Source organism: Pseudopipra pipra, chromosome 12 (genome assembly GCF_036250125.1).
Source record: "Pseudopipra pipra isolate bDixPip1 chromosome 12, bDixPip1.hap1, whole genome shotgun sequence".
NCBI classification, from domain to species: Eukaryota; Metazoa; Chordata; class Aves; order Passeriformes; family Pipridae; genus Pseudopipra; species Pseudopipra pipra.
This window is the reverse complement of record NC_087560.1, coordinates 14,582,786-14,602,542: the sequence shown is the minus strand read 5'-3', so window position 1 is coordinate 14,602,542 and position 19,757 is coordinate 14,582,786. Positions and strand designations below refer to the sequence as shown.

General features: G+C 41.5%; 1 protein-coding gene across 21 annotated transcripts in view; it reads left to right on the top strand.

The window, feature by feature from the left end:
- Positions 1 to 19,757, top strand: part of AKAP13 (A-kinase anchoring protein 13) — a 208,446-nt gene that overhangs the window by 141,665 nt on the left and 47,024 nt on the right. For 18 of the 21 annotated variants that reach the window (XM_064669030.1, XM_064669026.1, XM_064669027.1 and 15 more), the window contains 3 exons: positions 8,503 to 8,584; positions 12,413 to 12,549; positions 19,101 to 19,447. In XM_064669030.1, coding sequence (XP_064525100.1) covers positions 8,503 to 8,584; positions 12,413 to 12,549; positions 19,101 to 19,447 — 566 coding nt within the window. The remainder of the gene's footprint in view (positions 1 to 8,502; positions 8,585 to 12,412; positions 12,550 to 19,100; positions 19,448 to 19,757) is intronic. The other 3 variants (XM_064669029.1, XM_064669046.1, XM_064669047.1) reach the window with 1 other exon arrangement.

The window sequence follows — 19,757 nt, the reverse complement described above, 5'->3', positions numbered from 1 at the left end:
TTATACTGTCTGTCCCTGCAAATGACTCAGTGTCCATATATGTGTGTGTGTGTGCACGCATTGCTGCTCCCAACACGGGCTGTGCAGGCTGCAGATGTTTAAAATAGGAGGGTGCTGGTGACAGCTATAGCTGTGATCAACTTTAGCTCAATTTTCAGTTGTTCTTCATGTTTTATCTGGTTTCTGTAACATAACTGGTAGATGAAATTAAATTTTGATGATCTAGGGATCCCAGCCAGCACCAGAGTGCGTCAGTGGCAGATCATCTCTTGACGTTAATGGGAGTTGGATCAGGCCCTTAGTGAGGGAGCTGGGGGCGGGGATTTTGTTGGGTTTGGTTTTAATTAAAATACTGAAATAAAACTGTACATTATCTAGGTAATTGTATTTTGAGGAGTTAAGAGGACAAGGCTTAAGTGTCAAGTATTGAAAAGCAAATAAATACTCTTAAAACAAAAGCGAACCCAAATCAGATCCATCGAGAGTGTTTGATCTGAATGAAATGTTAGCAAGATACCTGCAAAGCACCAAGCAGCTTTCAGTTTGGCCTGCAGATTGACTTGGGCAAGATGTAGTTTCTTTGAGTGGTAGATGAATAGATTCTTTGCTTCATTTCAAGACAGAGAACTCAGTAATCATAGAATCATAGAACTGTTTAGGTTGAAAAGACCTGTAAGATCAAGTCCAACCATTGAGCAGCACTGCCAAGCCCACCACTAAATCATGTCCCCAAGTGCCACGTCTACACATCTTTTAAATACCTCCACGAATCGTGACTCAATCATAACATAGAAAATAAAATCAGCTGGTGGAGAAGGACAACTGGAACAAGTGGTGAACAAAGATCTTGTGTCATTTAGGGTATTAAATGCTTATAGATGGGATTATGTTTGCATTGACTGCAACCATTCTTAGATACAGTCACAAAAGAGTTTTGATTCCTGCTGATTATTTTGCAATGCACGTGTCTTCTGAAGGGTCACTGTGTTGAGGCTCAAATTTTCCATGTTTAGATTGTGCCTGAAACAGTGGCTTATAGAGTTATGAAAAAAATCAACCTCAGCAGTTTTGAGGGTTGATGCACACAGTTATTTTTGGCTTTAACATAGCTTCTTCCTCCTCCCCACATAGAAAAAAGCAAGAGGCAACAGGTTACTCTGTGTCCCAGCCTCTATGTCAGAGGTAGGACTTCATCCCAGGAAGAAATTCCTTACTGTAATGGAGGTGAGGCACTGATGCAGAGAAGCTGTGGGATGTCCCATCCCTTGAGGTGTTCCAGACCAGGTTGGATGGGGATTTGAGCAACCTGGTCTCTTGCAAAGTGTTCCTGCCCATGACAGGGGCTTTAAAACTGGTTAATCTCTAAGGTCCCTTCCAACTCAAACCATTCTGTGATTCCATGTTCTTCACTGGCTGCTGCAGCAATGCAACCGTGATGAACTTGGTCCCTGAACAGAGTGGTTTGCCACTGTGCAGGGAAGCCTGGATGAGGCAGAAATGACATAAAAATTTGCCATCGTTGCTCCTGCTGGGATTGCTTTGTAGCAGATGAGGGAGAAGATGTGGGGTATGCGGGATGTCTCCTTGTCTGAACATTTTGCTGAGCTCTGAGCAGCTACGTGCAGGGTAAAGCAGTCTGTGCTGTGTTATTGCAAGCCCAAAATGGGAAGTCTCAGTGTGCCCATGTGTGTGTTGGCAGCTCTGTCTCATTTTTATGTTGTGCCTGCTACCACAAATATAACTATCTGGGGACAGAATACGAAAACCACACTGGCTGGCACCTTTCAAATGCATGTGAAGTCAGACAAGTGTTCAAGTGTGGATGAACAGAGTTAGGAAGTAAGAACTGGGCTTACTTTGGGAATGGGAGACTGAGCAATTGCAGCTGGGAATGTTTTATAATTGCTTATTGCCTCTATCTGCATTTTACCTTTGTGTGTGAATGTTCAAACTGTTAAGTGTAGGCAGTAGGTGTAAGTTTTTTTCATAACTGGGGTACTGAGGTTTGATTTATCTGCTTTCCAGATGAACCAATCCCATTTGGCTTCCAGTTAAAGATCAGAACATTATTTGTGAAATTAAAACCTGCATTAATAATTAATTAAGGCATTTTGGAATTATTCTGCTCCCTGGCTGCTCTGATAGCTCTACCTCAGCATCGGAGACGATCCTCTGGAATGAACCCTGCCCACCTAAGGCAAAGGGTCATTTGCAGCATCCTGAGCTAGAAGTACTATGTGGAGAAGGTCCCCAAATTAGCTGAAACTAGGGTTCCTTCCACTGTATGTTTTCGTACTTAGCTTTTTCTTTTTTATGTTTTTGGTTTATCGACACATAAGCAAGTTCATTCCTTCTTTGGGGTTGTTCATCTGAGGGAAGCGCCGTCCCCCGGTGATGGGTATGCAGTGTCCATCAATCTTTGCAGCCCTAAAATAATTCTGAACTTTAATCCTACATCTGTCCACGCTGTTATGGTTATTGAAGAAGGTGAGAATTGTATTTAGAATGATGTGGACAGCTTTTGAGTTTTTCTCTTTGTGTCTCATGTAGAATTAGGACTGGAAGGGCAACTTAAATGAAGTTAATGTGTTTTCACCTTAGGCACACACGTTTGTGGGAATTTTACTCACATATGTTAGTTAGTCAAGAGAGGGTATTTATGCAAAGCCAATGCTGTTATTTTTAAAGCTTAATTAAAGTTTGTCATTACCAGGACTCTTAATTTTGCTGGTGGAGGACATCCCAGTGCCAAGGGCTGGAAAATGTATTTTGGGCACACGTTCCTTTCCCCAGCTGGAACATTGCCAGGGGGAAAAAACACACTCTAGGAATTCAGCATTGCTCTTACACCACAAAGTGCTGATTTATTCGGTCATGTAACATGTCCTGTGGTGGTAGGAGCCTCTTCTGGTGTAATCCTTTAATGAGTTTCCTACAGCACTGCTCGCTTGTTGCTGTGAGTGAGATCACTTTGGGTCTTCTTGAAAAAATGTCCTGATATGGTGTCACCAGTTCTATAAAGGTAAAAAGCTCCCTGTCGTGTATTCACAGTACTAAAAGAAAAATCTCCGTAGAAATCATTGAAGAAATGCAAGTGTTGTCCCTTTTGGCATACACTGGAGAATGTCTTTGTGTTCTGCATCCACATGTTAATATCTTCCCCCAAAGCTAAGAAAATACACAGGGAGATTACAAAAAAAATTTTAAATAAAAAATAAATCTGGAATTCGCAAGCAAACTGATATGTCTGCTCTTAATATTGTCTGGCAAGATGATTGCCAAAGCAGTGATTTTTTGCTCTTATGAGTTTCGTGTATATGGAGTTTTTCTGCAGCAACAGATGTTGAAGGAAAACAGTGGAAATTCCTTCCCCAGGTGCCCCATTCTTCATGCTCTTTTTGAAAGAGGTTTGGAGGATCTTTAGAGGTGGATTTTGTGAAGGGGGTGAATCAACTGTTGTTTTCGTTTCTAGTGCAGGAATTAGAGGCAACTGGATAATTCCATTGTAAATGGAATTGTAAAGTTGTTCAGTATAAACATTGAATTCCAGTTATGTGTACAAATTTCCTCAATGAAACTATCCTACAGGAAATTTTCAGGAACAGGGAGTTCCTAGAAAAAAATTAGAGTCTACATATATTCCCCCCCCCCCCCAAAAAAAAGCATTGTATCATTTCTCATTATTAAAGAAATTAGTTATAATTTTGTGCTTTTTTTCTACTATTTTTGTTCTACAGTGGATATTTCAAATCTTCCCTGGTATGTCAGTTGTTGCTCAGTAAGTGTACAGGTACCTAATGAAACACTAAGCAAGCTAGAATTAGTCTCCTAAGTATTTTCCTATCAGCAGTAGTATCTGGTTTTAACTGCAACGTAGATCTTAGTCAGGAAGCTGGAGAAAGAAAAGGAGAGAAATGGAAACTTGTAAATTTAGGACAAAGTTAAAACAATATGGAGGGAAGAGGAATCCTAGAGATCTGCTAGGAAATGGAAGTTAAATTCATATGGTTCCTTCTGCTCTGGAGGTGTTGATTTATATCACTACCAGTGAGGTTGGCAAGTGCAAACTTCTAAAATAGCGGAAGATTTCCTGAGGGGTCACTGTGTTCTCTTTGTTGTGAGATGGAAGGCAAGAAGAGTTAAAATAAAGCCAGAGGGAGAGAAAAGGACTTTTCTGTGCTGGAAAGGTAGGAGAGGTACATGGGAGCCAGGTAGCCACTGGCCCCCAAGGTGCCCGTTCCTAGGGACCCTCCAGCACACTGCTCTGCTAGAAGCAGATATTTTTGAAATGTCTTTGAGAAGGAGGTCCCAACCCTGGTTTTCACAGGCAGGCACCACACAGGACTTCAAGCAGTGCAGGAGATTAGATAGCTCCTTGGCCAAGACCCTCGTGCAGGGGGAGAGGAAAGAAGAGTCTGGAAACAGAGTCTGGGGTCACTCATTTTTCCTGCGAGACTGATGACACCCCAGCCCTGTTTGTCTCACAGGTTGTCCAGCACCGGCCTTCTCTTATGCAAAGAGGTTTCTCCATTAAGTCACATTAAGTTTCAAATTCAATGTCTGCAGGAAGAGGTCTCAGAGTCAGGAAATACGTGTGTGTGCCCAGAAAGAGCAATCGAACCGGCTGCTCGCAGCTCCAGCTGGTGTCCTAAAGCCCTCTTTGAACATTTAGTCTGCTAGTGCTTCACAGGCAAACACAAAATCCTTTGGGATTCAGTCTTTTGTGCCTGGGGATGTGCTTCCATGATTCATTCTGTGTCTGAGCTGCAGATAAACACATTCAGGCTTCTGTGTGGAAAATAGCTGGTTCTCTCCTGGCATTTCTTCAAAAGCTGTATTGAAACTCTGTTCCCAGAGGCTGTTTCATATTCCCTCTGCCATCAGAACACCACAGCATCCTCCACTCCCACCACAAAGATTTGGGATGCTTGGAATCAGTGGGCTATAATCAGAGAGTGTGTGGGGCTTTTATCATCTTCTGTGGCCACTAGCCTGTGGTCCTGTTGTTGGGCTTCTCTCAGCTAAACAGAGACTGAGGGAAGAAGAGAGGAATAGTTTTATCACATTTAATGCTCACATGTCCACAAAATCCTAAGACAACCTCATTTCAAATTTCTTCATACTAGTGCATTACCCAGCTCCTGATGTTGAGGTGCTTTTATAAAGGTAATTTTCTCTCTAGCCCTTACTGTTTGTACTTGTAGTCACTAGTCCTGAGTAAACACAAACAGAAATCAGGTGTTGAGGAGGGATCCCAGTGATCAGTGTTGAGCTGTGGATAGTGGGGTTTGTGTTTTGAGTATCTACAGACCACCCAGTTTCCTGAGAGCACTCAGTAAACCTCCCTCAAGTCCTGTCTGGGCTCGTTTTGGCATAGGGAATACTTGTATATAGTAGTGGTTTCCTTTGTGTTTTGATGGTGGTGATTATTGTTTTTCCTGAATTAGGGCTACTGAGATAAATATTTAGTTTTAATGTTTCATTTTGTACATAATAAGGCATATCTGAAGCAGCACCTTAATCCTCAGTGTTACTCTCTCATTACTTTTTTTAACAGAAAAAAGCAGACGTTTTCAATACTTGGCAAAGCCACAGGGCTGAGGAGAGAGCTGGCTGGGAAATGGGAAAAATACTCAAATCTTTTTTGAAAAAGTGCCAATGTCTATAATGCATTTTCAGTGAATGACTCAATTGGTTCTATTAAGGGCAAAAATATAATGTTAATTCACCCTAATATAGTTTATTTAACAGACAGCTTGAACCTCCTTATATTTTACTTTCTTGCTAATTATTGATCGGGATGTTTAATAATTGGTTTCTCTTAGTGGATATCAGTAAAAATCAGGAGTAGTTCCTTTAAATGTAATGGAGATTTGTTTAAAAGTATGAAGGGTCAGACTCAATATGATGAGGAAGGAGTTAGGTGCAAGCAAATCAGAAGGAGGCAGAATTTGATTTTGTATCTGAATTGGGTCGTTCCTTCATTTGTGTGGACTTGAGCACATTTGCATTTGTCCTTCTCCATGTGTTCAGGCTCAACCTCTAGATTTGCCTTTAATAAAATGTAAGAAACCATGGTGCAAATAGATTCTGCTTTATCTGGAGAGAAAAGGATAATAACATGATATTTATTGATTTTATAGTCATAAAGTGGTATTTATTGACTTTGCAGCTCTTTTAAGACTAAAAAAGGATAAATTCTGCAGTTAAGTTTAGTTGCTCAGGTTCAATACCACACAGCCTCACTGAGAGCAGGGAGTGTCTTCTGTTGAAAGAATCCAAATGGTGACCCACTGTCCATGTAACAGTTAAAATTCAACATTTTTGTGTCCCTTTGGAAAACAAAAAAATCATTGGTTTGAGTTTTTGGTTACAAAAACCCTTCTCAGACTTCAGATTGCTTCTCTTTCTCTCTCCACCTCTCATTTAATATAGATGTGCTGTATGTAGAAGGGAGAAGATGGATATGCAGGTGTGTGTGTTGAGAAGAGGTGCAGGGAAGGCTGGGATCTTAGATGTGTGTGCATAGCGAGGTGTAATGGGATCCTAGATGAATGTGTATATAATATATATGTATAAGCAGAGTCAGTGAGTAACTGCTAGGAAGTGTGCATTGTATCTAAGCAAAACAGCCTGTAAAATTGGATGGAAGTGGGGAAGAATGTCCATGTGGGATGTGCACTGAGGTGCCCCGGAGACTTGACTCCAGCAGAGCACAGTGTCTCCTTCACCTCTTCTCAGAGACTCCTGCTCGTTTTTCCTCTCTCAGATCTTCTTTGCTCCCTCCCTGTCTCTGTCAGCAAGAGCTGCTGACTGGAGAAGGTCACAGCATCCTCACCACTGGAGGATTTTAAGGGCACGTTGGATTAAGACCTCTCAGATGATAATTGAGCCTGACTTGGAGCAGCAGAAAGAGACTAGCTGACCTGTCAGAGGCTCTTCCAAGCCTGTTTTGTCATCCCAGAAGTACGGAGGAGGACAAAACCTGAGGAAGAAAAATGTGCCGTAGAAAGTAGCTGACAGGTCAGGGGGAGTGGAGAGCAGGAGGTGAGCAGAGGTGCTGGCAGGAGCCCCTCGGGGGACAGGCAGGAGACGCAGCCAGAGCAGTGAGGAGCACCAGCCAACAACTGCAGTAACAAGTTCCATGATCTCAGTGAGAAAGGAAACAAGGACGTGGGTCATTAGTCAAAGCATCCTGTCAGGTCAAGGGTAGGAGAATCTTGGTTTTTCTTTATTGAAAAAAAAAAAAAAGATAATAAAAAGGCAAAACCAGTGCAATTCATAACATAGGAGAAGGGCGACCGGTGAGAGGATGAGAATCCAGCAAGGGACTGCAAAAATAGAGCAGGATCACAGAGGAGGTTCAAACATGGGTCAGAGGCTAAAACTAAATAGTAAAAAATCACTATTTGACATAGAGAAAAGGAAATTATTTCAGGAGAGAAAATGAAAACCAGAGAGAGGGTAGAAGAAATAGTTGATATATCAGGCAAAGTCATCCATTTCAGTAGTTTCCTTTTAGCTACAACTTAACGTGTGAGATCCTGTGTGTTTGAGGCAGGTCAGGAGGGGAAATAATCTCTGGATTTCATTGTGTGGGACAGGTGAGATTTGCATGCATTTGACAAATAAAGGCATTTGCCTTGAAGAAACAACAGAGAGAGTAAAGGGACTTCCAGAGTTTGCCAGCTGGAGACAAAAGTGATGTGAAGCAAGTGTTGGGTGACCAAGGGTTGTGGATAGTTCAGCAGACTTCGGAGTCAAAATGTTGGACAGCACAACCTGAGTGAGGAAGATGAAAGCACAGGCAGAGGGAGGAGAAGGCTGAGAACAGATCAGTCATCCTTGCTGAAAGACCGGGAGTCATGGAAAGGGTGAGGGACAGGGTAAGATGATAAGGGCTGCTGTTAAAATAAACCATGTGATGTGTCTTAGTGTTAAAATGGACGTTTCTATCATCATCATCATTTCGGTTAATGCAAACCCAAAGTGCTTCTTGTTCTCACCATGACCTGGGCACTTCCCAAGCCATCATTTCCACAGCATCAGAGCACCTTGCTATCTCTGAGGTGATTGTACAGCAATGTGGGTGGTAAGGAATTGCTGTTCTGTTGGTAGTGAACTGAGGCATAAAGCAGAGGAGTATTTTGCCTGCAGTCCCACTACAGATGGAAGTGGGAGTTGAAGCCAGGGTGTTTAGTCTTCAACTGGTAGCTTAAACTCTGGCTCATCCTCCCTCTGAACTCCTTCCTTGGGTAGGAGCCACCTTGAAATCAAACTTTCCACAGAGAAATAAAGTTTTTTGGCATATTTTAATGGTTTGTTTTGTGATGCTAAAAAAAAATTAAAAAAATCTTATGTTACTTTTGACATTTTCATTATTGGGAAAAAATTAAGCCATAACTCTGTATCTGCTGGTCGATGCAGAGGGACATTGCAGAAGAGACTGACGGGTGTTGGCGAGAGTGGCCTTTGTTTGATGTGCTCTGCTCTGTTTTCCAGATAAACCGCGAAAGCTGGTGTTCGCTGGAGCCATGTCCCGATCCCTCCCTGCTGGAGCGCAAGCGGACACGGGAGTCTCCAGGTGAGCAGTGTGCTGGCAGCTCCAGACCAGCAGCCATTCCCCTCACCTTCTCTATCCTTCTTGTTCTTCTTATTTTTGACATCCCTTGCCTTGACGGGGAAAAACACATAAACTGAAGACACCGTGTGATGAATGTGCTGTGAGTCATTGTTAGCACATGGCTGTAGCACTTGACTTGCAGGGAGCTGTGTGGTGTGTCACCTCCTCAGATAATTGTGCATTCAGAGTACTTCAGTATTTTGATTTTTTTTTTTTTTTTTCTCTTTTTTGAATAAACTTCAGAAGTACAGTGGGGCACACATGGTTTATATAGACATGGGTTTTAGCTAAAAGGACCGACTTTTAGCTAACCCTAATACAGTAAAAGAAAAAAAAAGTCAGAAATTCGAACTCCTGAATCCATATTTAGACCTAGATCAGTGGCTTGATATTTTTATTTTTTTTTTCCCCTCTCTGAAAGTTACCATGATTCCAGGCTTCAGGAAGCAGGAAGGCTGTTCAGAGCCATCGTTCCCACACCCTGCCCACCGGCCATGCCGAGCTCCCAGCCCTGTGTGCTGGCTGGGGCTTTCTGGCTCCTCCACTGGGACAGAAAATCTTGTCTGGGCAAGCTTATAAGAGGAGTTGGTGTCCAAGATAAGAAAAGAAGTGTTTTCTTTCATTGGATTATGCATGTTCAAAACAAATAGAGTAATTTATTAGGGCCTTGAATAGGGGCTTTACTTGAACTGTTCGTAGAGAGGAGGCTTCTTGCCTTGCTGTCCTTATGAGCAGTGTTCTAACCCAAATCTCCTTTAATGTAATTGAGAGACTTGAAAAAAAAAAAAGACTGAGTTTCAATTTTAAATTCAAACCAAATCTTTTGAGAGTGTAGGCTAAGAAGGCCTAATGTCGGTTAATAACTCAAGGTTTTTATTCTGAGTAGAAATTCTAACTCCCATCAAAGTTAAATAAGTGCTTTTTTATTTTAAAAAAAAATTGCTCTGTTTAGAAGAATAGTGAATAGCTGTTTCAAGAGTATTTTTACAGGAGAACCTGTGATATTGCCATGCTGCTTCTTTATTAATTGTATCCTCAAATCCCTTGCCTTTTGGCACTAGGTTTTTATGCTTCAGGAAAGTGTTATTGCACTCCATTAATGTGCAAAACTACATGCACTCATTTGAATTGCCAAATCTGTAATCATGCATTCTTATGGATCAGTATCAGTTGCACACCTATTACTTATCTGATGCAATATCACACTATAGAAATATTATAACAGTTATGTAATTAGATATCTGTATATACAAATTTATATTAATAATTATAGTAATAAGTGTCTGTAGCACAAGCACAAAGAGGCAGGTGTTTATGTAGATTAATGTGCAGGTTCTGGCCTTTCTAGAAATAATGCCATTACTGCACACGCATCCTCCAGCTGCTCTGTGGTGCTGGGCAGTGTAGAGAGGGCAAGAAGAATGTGGCAATACCTAACAGCAGTAAAACCACTAGCTCTAATAATGTGATTAACTTAAAAATACAGCACTTGATAAGGAATTAGGCCTTTTTCGTGTGCTGAATAATCCTGCTGAAATGGCTTGTAAGGACAGAGTCCTCAGATCTTAGAAGGTAACTCCAGAAAATGGAGCCTCTCATTTTCTGTCAGTGCTTTTGAAATTAAGTGCATAGAGGAGTGTAGCAGATATATAGTTATCAGCATGGAATTGGAGGGCTCAGCCCTGGCTTGGAGGACACAAAGGTTTGGAGATATACATAACAGAGTTGGATGGAAATTTTCTTCTTTTCTTTTTTTTTGCCTCTATACGATGTGCAGAAATGCATTCCAATCATCACTGTGTTTCCACCTGAGAGGAACAGAGCAGCGCAGCTGTGCTATAACTCCAGCATGTGCAGTGCACAGGGAGTGTGTGTGTCTTGTGTGTGTGCCAGGAGTCAGTGTCACAGCCCCTGTGTCACACCAGCGCTGCCACCAGGCTGCCACGGCAGGTGTGGAGATGGAGCTCAGCATTGTGCAGTGTCTGTGCAGCTCAAAACAAACCCAGCTAACTGTGAAAAAGGGAGAGAAGGTACACACATCCCCAAAAAGAAAATAAAGGAGGATGGAGGGAAGAGAGGGTTTGGGAATCAGTTTCTCATCACACATGAACTGAGGTGTGGGGGTGTCCCCATCTCTCTGCTCCTCATCATCTTTCCCCAACACTTCATGTCCTCTGTCCCTGGGAGGCTCCAGCAGAGGAGGCTTCGCTGCCTCTTATGATTTATCATCAGGGTGAGATATCCATCCTTCGGCACATCTGGACTGTCCCTGCTGATTTTCCACTGGAACGTGGCTCGAGCCCCTTTGTTTTTCAGTCTGGGCTGTGGACATGCTCTGCTGGCTGCCAGCTGGATGGCCGGCACCCTGGCCCGCTCCCTTACAGCAGCTCCGTCTTGTCTTTGCTTTTCCCTTCTTTTTTTTTTTTCCCACTTTCTTCTTCTCTTCCCCCTCCCTTCTCCCCCTCAGTGATGGAAAAGCAGTTCAGATTTTCCAGGTTTACCGAAAGGGGAACAGGAGCAGCTGCAGCATCCAATAAGTGTTTTTCCAATTCTCTGTGGTGTGGAAACTCCTCTACGGGGTAATGGGGTTTCCGACTGGCTCTGACTCCCCCTACCCTAAATGGGGACAGCCCCACCACTGTCAAAGTAATATTATTTTCTCCAGCAGAGGAGTCACTCCCATCAGCTGGGATGTGGCTGGAGTGTTTGATAGCTGCTGTCAGGCACAAGTTAAGGATGGGGAAGGAAAAGCGATGACTTCAAGCTTCCCAGACTCGTCCTTGCATTGATGTTTAAGCTTGACATCACCAAGGACAGAGTTAGTCAGATGTAATTTAAGAGTGAACCAATATTTTATTGCCCTGGCTCCTCTTCAGACAAGAGAGCACATTTTGGATATGTTTAGTTAGAACAGGTTACAAAGTAACACCTTTTTTTTAATTAAAAAATACTAATAATTAGAAAATATTTTGAGCTGGGAGCAAAGAACATTCAGGTTTTGCCAAAATTGTCATTAATACTTTTGCCTGAAGACTGAACAGATGAAATTATATATAGGCATTTTTTTGTGCAAATACTTGTCTGTTAGGGCTCTTGGAAAGGAAGAGTTTTCACAGGGGCTGTAGTCTAGTTCTGTGCTGCTGATCAGCCCAATGCAGACAGCTGAAAGTGTTTGAGAAAGAAGAGGTGCAATGTGCTTACATTTCGATGTCAGGAGTTACAAAAACTGAGAGTTTTTAAAAAAATCACTTAATTTTTGAATCTTAAGAAAGTGAAGTTTGTCATGGAAGTCACACTAGTGCTTTTTCAGTGAGAAGTGTAGAAGAAGGAATGAAATAATCGACCAAATATGCATTAGAAGACCTTGGCATTTAGAGGGAATTGATTCTTTAATTAAGAAAAAAAGTAAATACGGTCAAGTTATATTTCTACATTTATTGAATACGAACCTAATTTTGCAGTTGTTGCAAAACAACTGCAATGGGAAACGTTCCTTTATCCCCTGTGTGGGATACCTGATATGTAGCGTATTTATCAACATCTTAAGCTACAAGTGTTTATGGCTATTTCATGCAGAATTTCAGTTTGCACTGTGTACTTCAATGATGCATTAAAAAGGAGTTTTAAACTCTTGAATACATTGAGAACTTGCATGCATGGTTTTGGGAGATGAGCACAAGTTATAAAGCTGTTGGTTTAAATCCTGGAGTTTACTGAGAGTGTGCAAGCTGGATGTGTGGGTGCTACAGAACGGATCAGGTCATAACTCTTTCTCCTTTGCTCCCACAGAATGTGAGAACTTCCTGGAGGATGGGCTGAGTGGTGTCTGTGCCTCGTCACAGGGTGGTCTTAAAAGAGAGTCCGGGAGCGAGTCTGACCTCTTCCCCTTGTCTGGTGATGGGATGGAAGACCTTGTCTTTGGAAAGGTAGGAAAGCCTGGTTGGGATATGGTTAAAAAACCTCTGAGGCCTGATCTGATAAACCCATACTGCAAATGGAGATCATCTTGGTTTCACTGGTGGATTAGAAACCTGGAAACGATTATCCTGGAAAGAAATAGATGGGAAGGATCCGGTCTCCTCCTCAGATGCAGCAACATGAGGGATATATTTACTTGCAGCATAATTCCAAAAACTGTAACCCCCAGTGTTAAAAAAAATGAAAGTAATTTTGTCTGTCCAAAAGTAAATCAGGCACCAGAGGAACAGTTGAAAAGGTGGATTTTCTTGCAAGGTCATTAGGGATTGCACAGACAATATGAAATCCATCTTTAACCCATGTAACAAAGAGCTTTTCTCCAGCAAAGGATGACCTCTGTGCTGACACCTCTAGATTTATATACTGTAATTCTCAGAGGAACCAGTGTTTTTCTGTAAATTCAGTGTGATAGGAAGGAAACACTCACTCTAAATACTTCAGGCCAATTCCAGGGAATAGTTTTGTTGCCTAGGCGACATACCTCTAATGCCTGTTTGCGTGCAAGTAGAATGAAAATGTTTTCAAGTTTGCTTAAAATCAACAGCAGAAGTCATTAATAACCTTAGTCATTCCTGTGCCCTTTGTGTTGCTCGTGGCTGAGAAGGAGGAGTGGGAGAGACCTGAGAGACAGAGTCAGCCTCCTGAGCAGAGGTTTTTGGCATCAGCCTTTTGCGTCTGTGTCAGAGCAGCCAGAATTTATTCAGAAGGTGATTAAGTTTTTGCTCTTTAAGGATTGTCTTGCTGGTTATTTATACTTTTCTTACCGTAAGTAGATGATGAAAAAGCACCCAGAAAGAGAATAGTGATGCAGAATCAAAGGGATGTGAACCTTCTTTAGAGCAGCCATCACGTTGGTCTCCATCACACACTTTGGTGCAGCTCCAGCTCACTTGTTTGAGCAGATGCAGCTCCTGCTCTGAAAAACTAAACTTTTGGAGTAGCTTTCACGCTTGCTTTCAGAGAAATATATTTAATAAAACAAAATTCTGTTTGCTGAAATCAAATCAGATGATGGCAAATATTTTCCAACAGGACGGGAAACACCACAGCCCAGGCTAAGTGATCTCATGTGCTATAAATGAACAGTAAAGTCATCCTTAATGCATGTGGTAGGGCACAGAGCTCACCAGCCTCACCCTTTCCCATCTTACTCTCAAAGGGATCCGGGACCATGGATTGTGGGAATATAAGGCTGTTTGTCAGAGCTGTTTGTCTTCAGTTTTCTTGTGCAGAGTGACCAAAATTCCAACAGCCAACTGCCATTTGAGCTTGATTTAATGCTTGTATGGGGATGTGTAGGAGAATAGTGCTGTGGGAACACAGCAAATTTTATACTATACAGAATTTTATCTTTTTTCCCCTTTTATATTTGGAAAGTTACCTTCTCCAAATGCAAGAAAGAAAATTGAAACGTAAAAAGAACAGGTTGTGCAATGTTGCAGGGAAAGGAAGAGGTGGTGGGGAAAGCAGATCTTCAGTGGCCAGTGGAGAGAGGGCAAAGGGAGGAAATTTTTTTCTTTGTAGAATTTCTTAATTTGGCAGCCTTTGCATTGCTCTCATTATGTGGTGGATTGCAGACTTCTTCTGCAAATGGCTTCAAAAGGTTCCTGAGTTGAGTTTAGGAAGTTATTCAAAGCTAATCTCAACCTCAGTCGCTTTATTTGTCTCCGTTTGACTGACTAATTTGATTCCTTGTCTCCTTTCTCAGGATTTATCCGAGTACCTTTTCTACAGTTAAAGTTATTTCTAGGAGGACCAGAGACACTAGTTTAGCATTGTGAGCTTGTTCCTTAATTAAATATTCTTTGGTTTTAGACTACTGAGCCCAGCTGGTAGAAATGCAAATTATGCATATTTTTAATAACCACTAAAATAACTGATGCCTGTAATCTTTCTTCTGAAAAATATTGTAAGATGCATGTTTTTGGTGTAGTTGATAAGTTATAAACCTATTAAATAGTACAATTTCCATATCAAATTGAGAAGAGAGAGAATATGTTTATGAACAAAAAGAGGATCTCAAACCTTTTGGTGTCACGGTGATTATTGTTATTACTAGTCCAGTTCTTGTTTCTCCTTTCTGTGGAGCAAGAGTTGAACTTTTGTCTACTAGGGTTGGGTTTTTTTACTGTAGAAAAAACTCCTTTGTTAACTGCTTAATACATGAAAGAAAACTGGAGGAAGAACAAGCTGTTGTCTGTCTTTGGGCTGCTTCCATAGACATCACTTGAAATGTATAGATTGTAAGCCCTGGTTCTGTCCCTGGGCCATGAAGCATTGGGGTCTATGGGGTCACAAAATCTGCAGGTACCTTAACTTGTCCCTGGTGCCTGATGTGTGCTCTGTACCATCTCCTTGCCCTCTCCTGAGCTTGTCTCTTTTCTTCCTGAAGGATGTTGTGCTGAGCTGTGTAACATGAGCTGCTGGGTTCAGGGAGCTTTAGCACTAAAACCTGCCTTGTTTTTTCAGACTTTAGAGGCTGTCACTGAGACCCAGAAATTGCTTCCAAGTCTATGGCTTAAGCAAAGTGTTTTGTTTTCTCCGTCAGCGCTCCATTGCCATGTCCTCGTCATCCTGCTTTTCCTTCTCCATCTCAGACAGCCATCTGGGCAGGCTTTGCAGCACCCTCCTTCTTGAATGATTAATGCTGCATAAGGTCATCTCTCACAGTCATCTGGCAACATCCTGGGGTGGAGCCCATACGCTTTGCTCATCTTAACTTTTAACCTGCCACCGAAATCCTGCATTACTGGGAAAATTTTTAATGTGCCTCTTGGGAAATGATTCAGGCAAAGGGAGTCCGGAGCCCACAGATCATTTCCAGAGGAAGGGTCTGCAAGTCAGCTTCTTGAATTTTGTTTAATTTCTGCTTTTGTTTTGGTTTACACAAGGAAATACACAAACGCACAAGTATTTTGCATTTATTTTTCAGAATTATTGTTTCTTTTACAAAAACAAACAGAAACCGCAACAGCCATGCAGAAAATACAAACCTAAAGGATTAAAAGGTTGAACAGAAAGGAGAAGGCTCCTCCACTCCAAATCATAAAAGTTATGATAAATAATTGATAGGAGGCCACTATTGAGGTTAATTTTAGGGAACCTGGAGCCATAGGCAAATCCAAATAAAAATTGATTCTGCTGGATTATATGTCAAGCCAACCAAAGATGTTGGCTTGATACTTTTAGTGTAAAGGTATTCCAAGGAAACTTCAGGATGCCAAGGTTTAATTTTTTTCATCTTCTTTTTAAAAATACTGTAACACCTTTAATGTCTTTGTCACATGGAAGATCAGGTGACAGAGAAGGTTTGTGTCTCAGCCCTTTGCACGTTGTCATCACGGCAATGATTGAAAGAGCATTTTAATTCCCCTTATCAAGACCTCCTACAGTGGAGGGATTTAGTTGAAGAAGTTATCTTATACCCTGACCATCCTAGTGATTTGCCTTATCCCTATTCTTGAAGAAGCACATGCTTTCTTTCTCAGAATACTCCCTTTTATGCCTTATCTGATTTTTATTTACTAGCTTCTCACCAAGTACTGTTTCTGAGAGCGAAGAAAATGCCCATTAGCAAATATCTGTAAAAACTCTTTTCAGCCATGAGGTTTATGGTCATAGTTAAGGGCTGAATTTGTTGAGGTGCAATCCAGAAACCCTAAATTGAAGAAAATTAATATTTCTTTAATGTTTCATTTTTCTCATAGGAAAAGAACACATTAGAGAACCACTTCTGTTCAGCAAATAGTGGGTTTTTTTACTCAAATAGGATTAAAAAGAAATGCATATTTACTGGCCCTTGGCCAGATAGCTGATTTTTTGCAGAGGTGACTACAATATAGATGTTTTAGATGTGTCAGCCACATTTGGCATTTTGCAGACAGAGTCCTCTTTCATATTAACTGTTTTCTTTGTTTAAGAAAAAAAAAAAGTCATTGAAATGAAGGCAGAATATTTTTAGAGGAATAAGCATGGGCCACAGGTTCAAGGGAATTGTTTATTATGTTCTGTCGTCAGTCTGATGCTCAAGGTAAAAGTTAAAAGGGGCCACATTTATTTCCCTTTTTTTCAAATATCTCCTTGAACTGCTTTTTATGATAGCAGCCCTAAATATTCCTTGTTAGGAAAGTGGGTTTTGTTCTCCATTTTTAACTGGAGCAGTATTTTCATCTGGGAAATAAAAATTCCTCTTTTTTACTCTGATTCCTTCATAAATAATTTGGTGTTTTGCACTATTGTTGCTAGATTTGCATGCAAGTTAATTGTTTCCAAACTATCCTATACTTTGCACAGTCCTCTTCTCTCATGCTGTGCTGCCCCAGTCATAGAGTCCTAGAAAGGTTTAGGTTGGAAGGGACCTGAAAGATGATCTGGTTCTAACCCCCTGACATGGGCAGGGAACCTTCCACTAGACCAGGTTGTTCGAAGTCCCCTCCAGCCTGACCTAATGTCTGACAGTATTTTCCTGTCTCATAGAAGTGAAGCAGACTGTTTCCTCTACTGCAGGAGTATTATCCACATAATGACTACTTGATTGGTCTGTATTTAAGCAGTTCAGTGAGCTCTCATCATGACTCACACAACTATCAGATTATCTTGAATAATGCCAAACGACATGAAAACCTTCACAGGCCATCCATTTCAGTTCCCTTTTCTTTTAACCTACACTCCTACTCAAATCTGTCAAATCCAGTAGATTACAGAATAGAGTTTACAGAAATTCCCCATTAATATTTGACATACCTTACCATGAAATGAATGTTTGGGGGGATGTATTTTTAGTGTGTGTTTTTTAATATTTTGTGTTTAGAAGGTATATTGTTCTTTGGTGTTGTCTTGTGGATGCTGTCTTTCTTTTTTCTCTGTTTTCCTTTGGTGGATGTAAGAAGGGAAATAGTGATAGCATTTATTTAAACCAACTTAGGAACATAACTGTGTGTTAAAATTGTAAGAATAAAAATAAACTTCTAAGAATAAAAAATAGCTAAGCATGAAATAGGTCTTCCCTCTAAATAGTGAAATATTTGATTAGAACATTTTTTGAACATCCCAGTTTCTTTTTATTCAGTTAAATAAAATGTTTTTAGCTTACAATGTGTGCTCATCAAAAAGAGCACAGAAAAGCAAAAGTCTCTGGAGTGTTTAACACTGCTGGAGTTGAATGAAGTCAGTGGGGTGGGATCCAGAGTCAGGACTTCCGTGAGACAGCACTGCTGTTCATTCTGCCCTCTGTGGGTTCTGATGTCCATCTCTCCCTTCTGAGAATGGGATTTTGCAGCCCACAGTCTTCTGCCAAATGAGAGCTGACAGCCTGCAGCTCCTCCAGTGCTCAGCTTCTGCCCAGCCCTCTGAGCCCACTGCTTGAGGACAATTACCCGCTGTGGCTTTGCTGAATAGTCTGTTGTACATGGCCTGACAGAGCATTCTGACTATTATTATTTTAAATGATACAGCACAGGACTCTGCAGGAGGATAAATTGAAACTTCCCACATAGGTCCCTCAGGGCAAACACCATTTCAGACTGGAGGTGATGTCAGAGAGATGCTTGTGTTTTTTATGTTAGCCACAGGGAATGCAGAATGCACACGGGCTCTTCTCAGGCTATATGGTCAGCGTGTGGCCTTGGGCCAAAGAGAACCAATTTGGCTTCTACATACTGTTTTTTGAGCAAACTAAACCCAAAAATTGCAGTATGACTCGAAACCTGTAATACAGAGTGGCTGATCCTGTAGAATATTTTTTTTAATTACAGTTGGATTTGAAAAATACTGCAAACCCTGGTATTAACTTTCTGCTTAATGGAAAGTAGCAGGGGACAGGGATTTAAGCTTTTATTTTTTTTCTGTCTGTTTTCTGCTAGTGAGTAATTGTCCCTTTTGTGCTGCATGATGCAGTAGAACAGTGCATTGGCCTTAAGCTCTACAAGCCAATCCCAGTCTCACAGGAGAGGCTGGAGTTTGTCATCAGGAGTTGTGATGACCCAGTTCCCATTACTCGCTCTCAGTAAACCTTTGGCAGTTTTATGGCACCTTGATCAATAATAGGTTTAGCCAGAAATGGTGAGAGGAACAGGATTTGCTGGGCAGGATGAAACGTGGAACTGGGGAGAGGAAGGCAGGCAGAGGACCTGAGATGGGAGCCCAGGGTTATGGCAGCCAAGGGTGGAAGAGATCACCCTGCAGAGCATTTGACCTTCTTTGGAAACCAAAGCAAAAAGTCTTGGTTCTGTGATGGTTAATTTGACTTAAGCTATTAACTAAGAAATCTCTCAGCTCATGTGAAATATAAAATATTTGCATTTATTTAAAATGCTAAATGTATTCACTTCATTGGAAGTGTTCAAGATCAGGGTGGATGGGACTTTGAGCAACTTGATCTAGTGAGCAATGTCCCTGCCCATGGGAAGGATGTTGGACTAGCTGATCTTTTAAGGTCCCTTCCAACCCAAACCACTCTATGATTCTACTCTAATATATTTTTAATTTTTCTTGCCTACAGCAGCCTGAAGAGGAGCAGTCTGCATGTGATGTCACCAGCTCCAGTTCCTCTGCAGATGACACCATGTCCCTGGAGAGGAACTCATCCCTGGGCAGCGACACATCCCTTCCCTTCCCACCGACTGTGAACTTTGCCCAGCCCAAGGACAGGCACAGCCTGGATGGCAGCTGCACCAACATGGTGGCCTCTGAGGGAGGAGAGAAGGAAGAGGAGCTGGACAGTATCACAGATGTGCCCACCCATTCCTCTGTCTTACGCAACTCCATGCGGCCACTGTCTCCTTTCCGTCGGCACAGCTGGGGACCAGGGAAGAATGCCACCAACGAAGCAGAAATAAACCAGAGGAGGTGAGTGTAGAGCTGCTTTGATTTACTTTACACCCATTCATGCACATTTATTTGAGCTTTAGGCTTGGCATGGTAAAACAGAAGAGTGCGGACATCGCTTCTGATTATTTCTTTTTCACTCCAAGGGTTGAAGACAATCTCCTAACATATGTTTTTTTGTTTTTCTTAAATTAACTTTCAGGGTTAAAGTACTTAATACCTACAGTATGCTTGAGGTTTTCAGAGTAAATGGAATTACCGTGGGACAAGTCTTCCATTAGAACTGTCATCACCCCTTTCTATATGAAGGGCTTTGCTAAGGGAATTATTG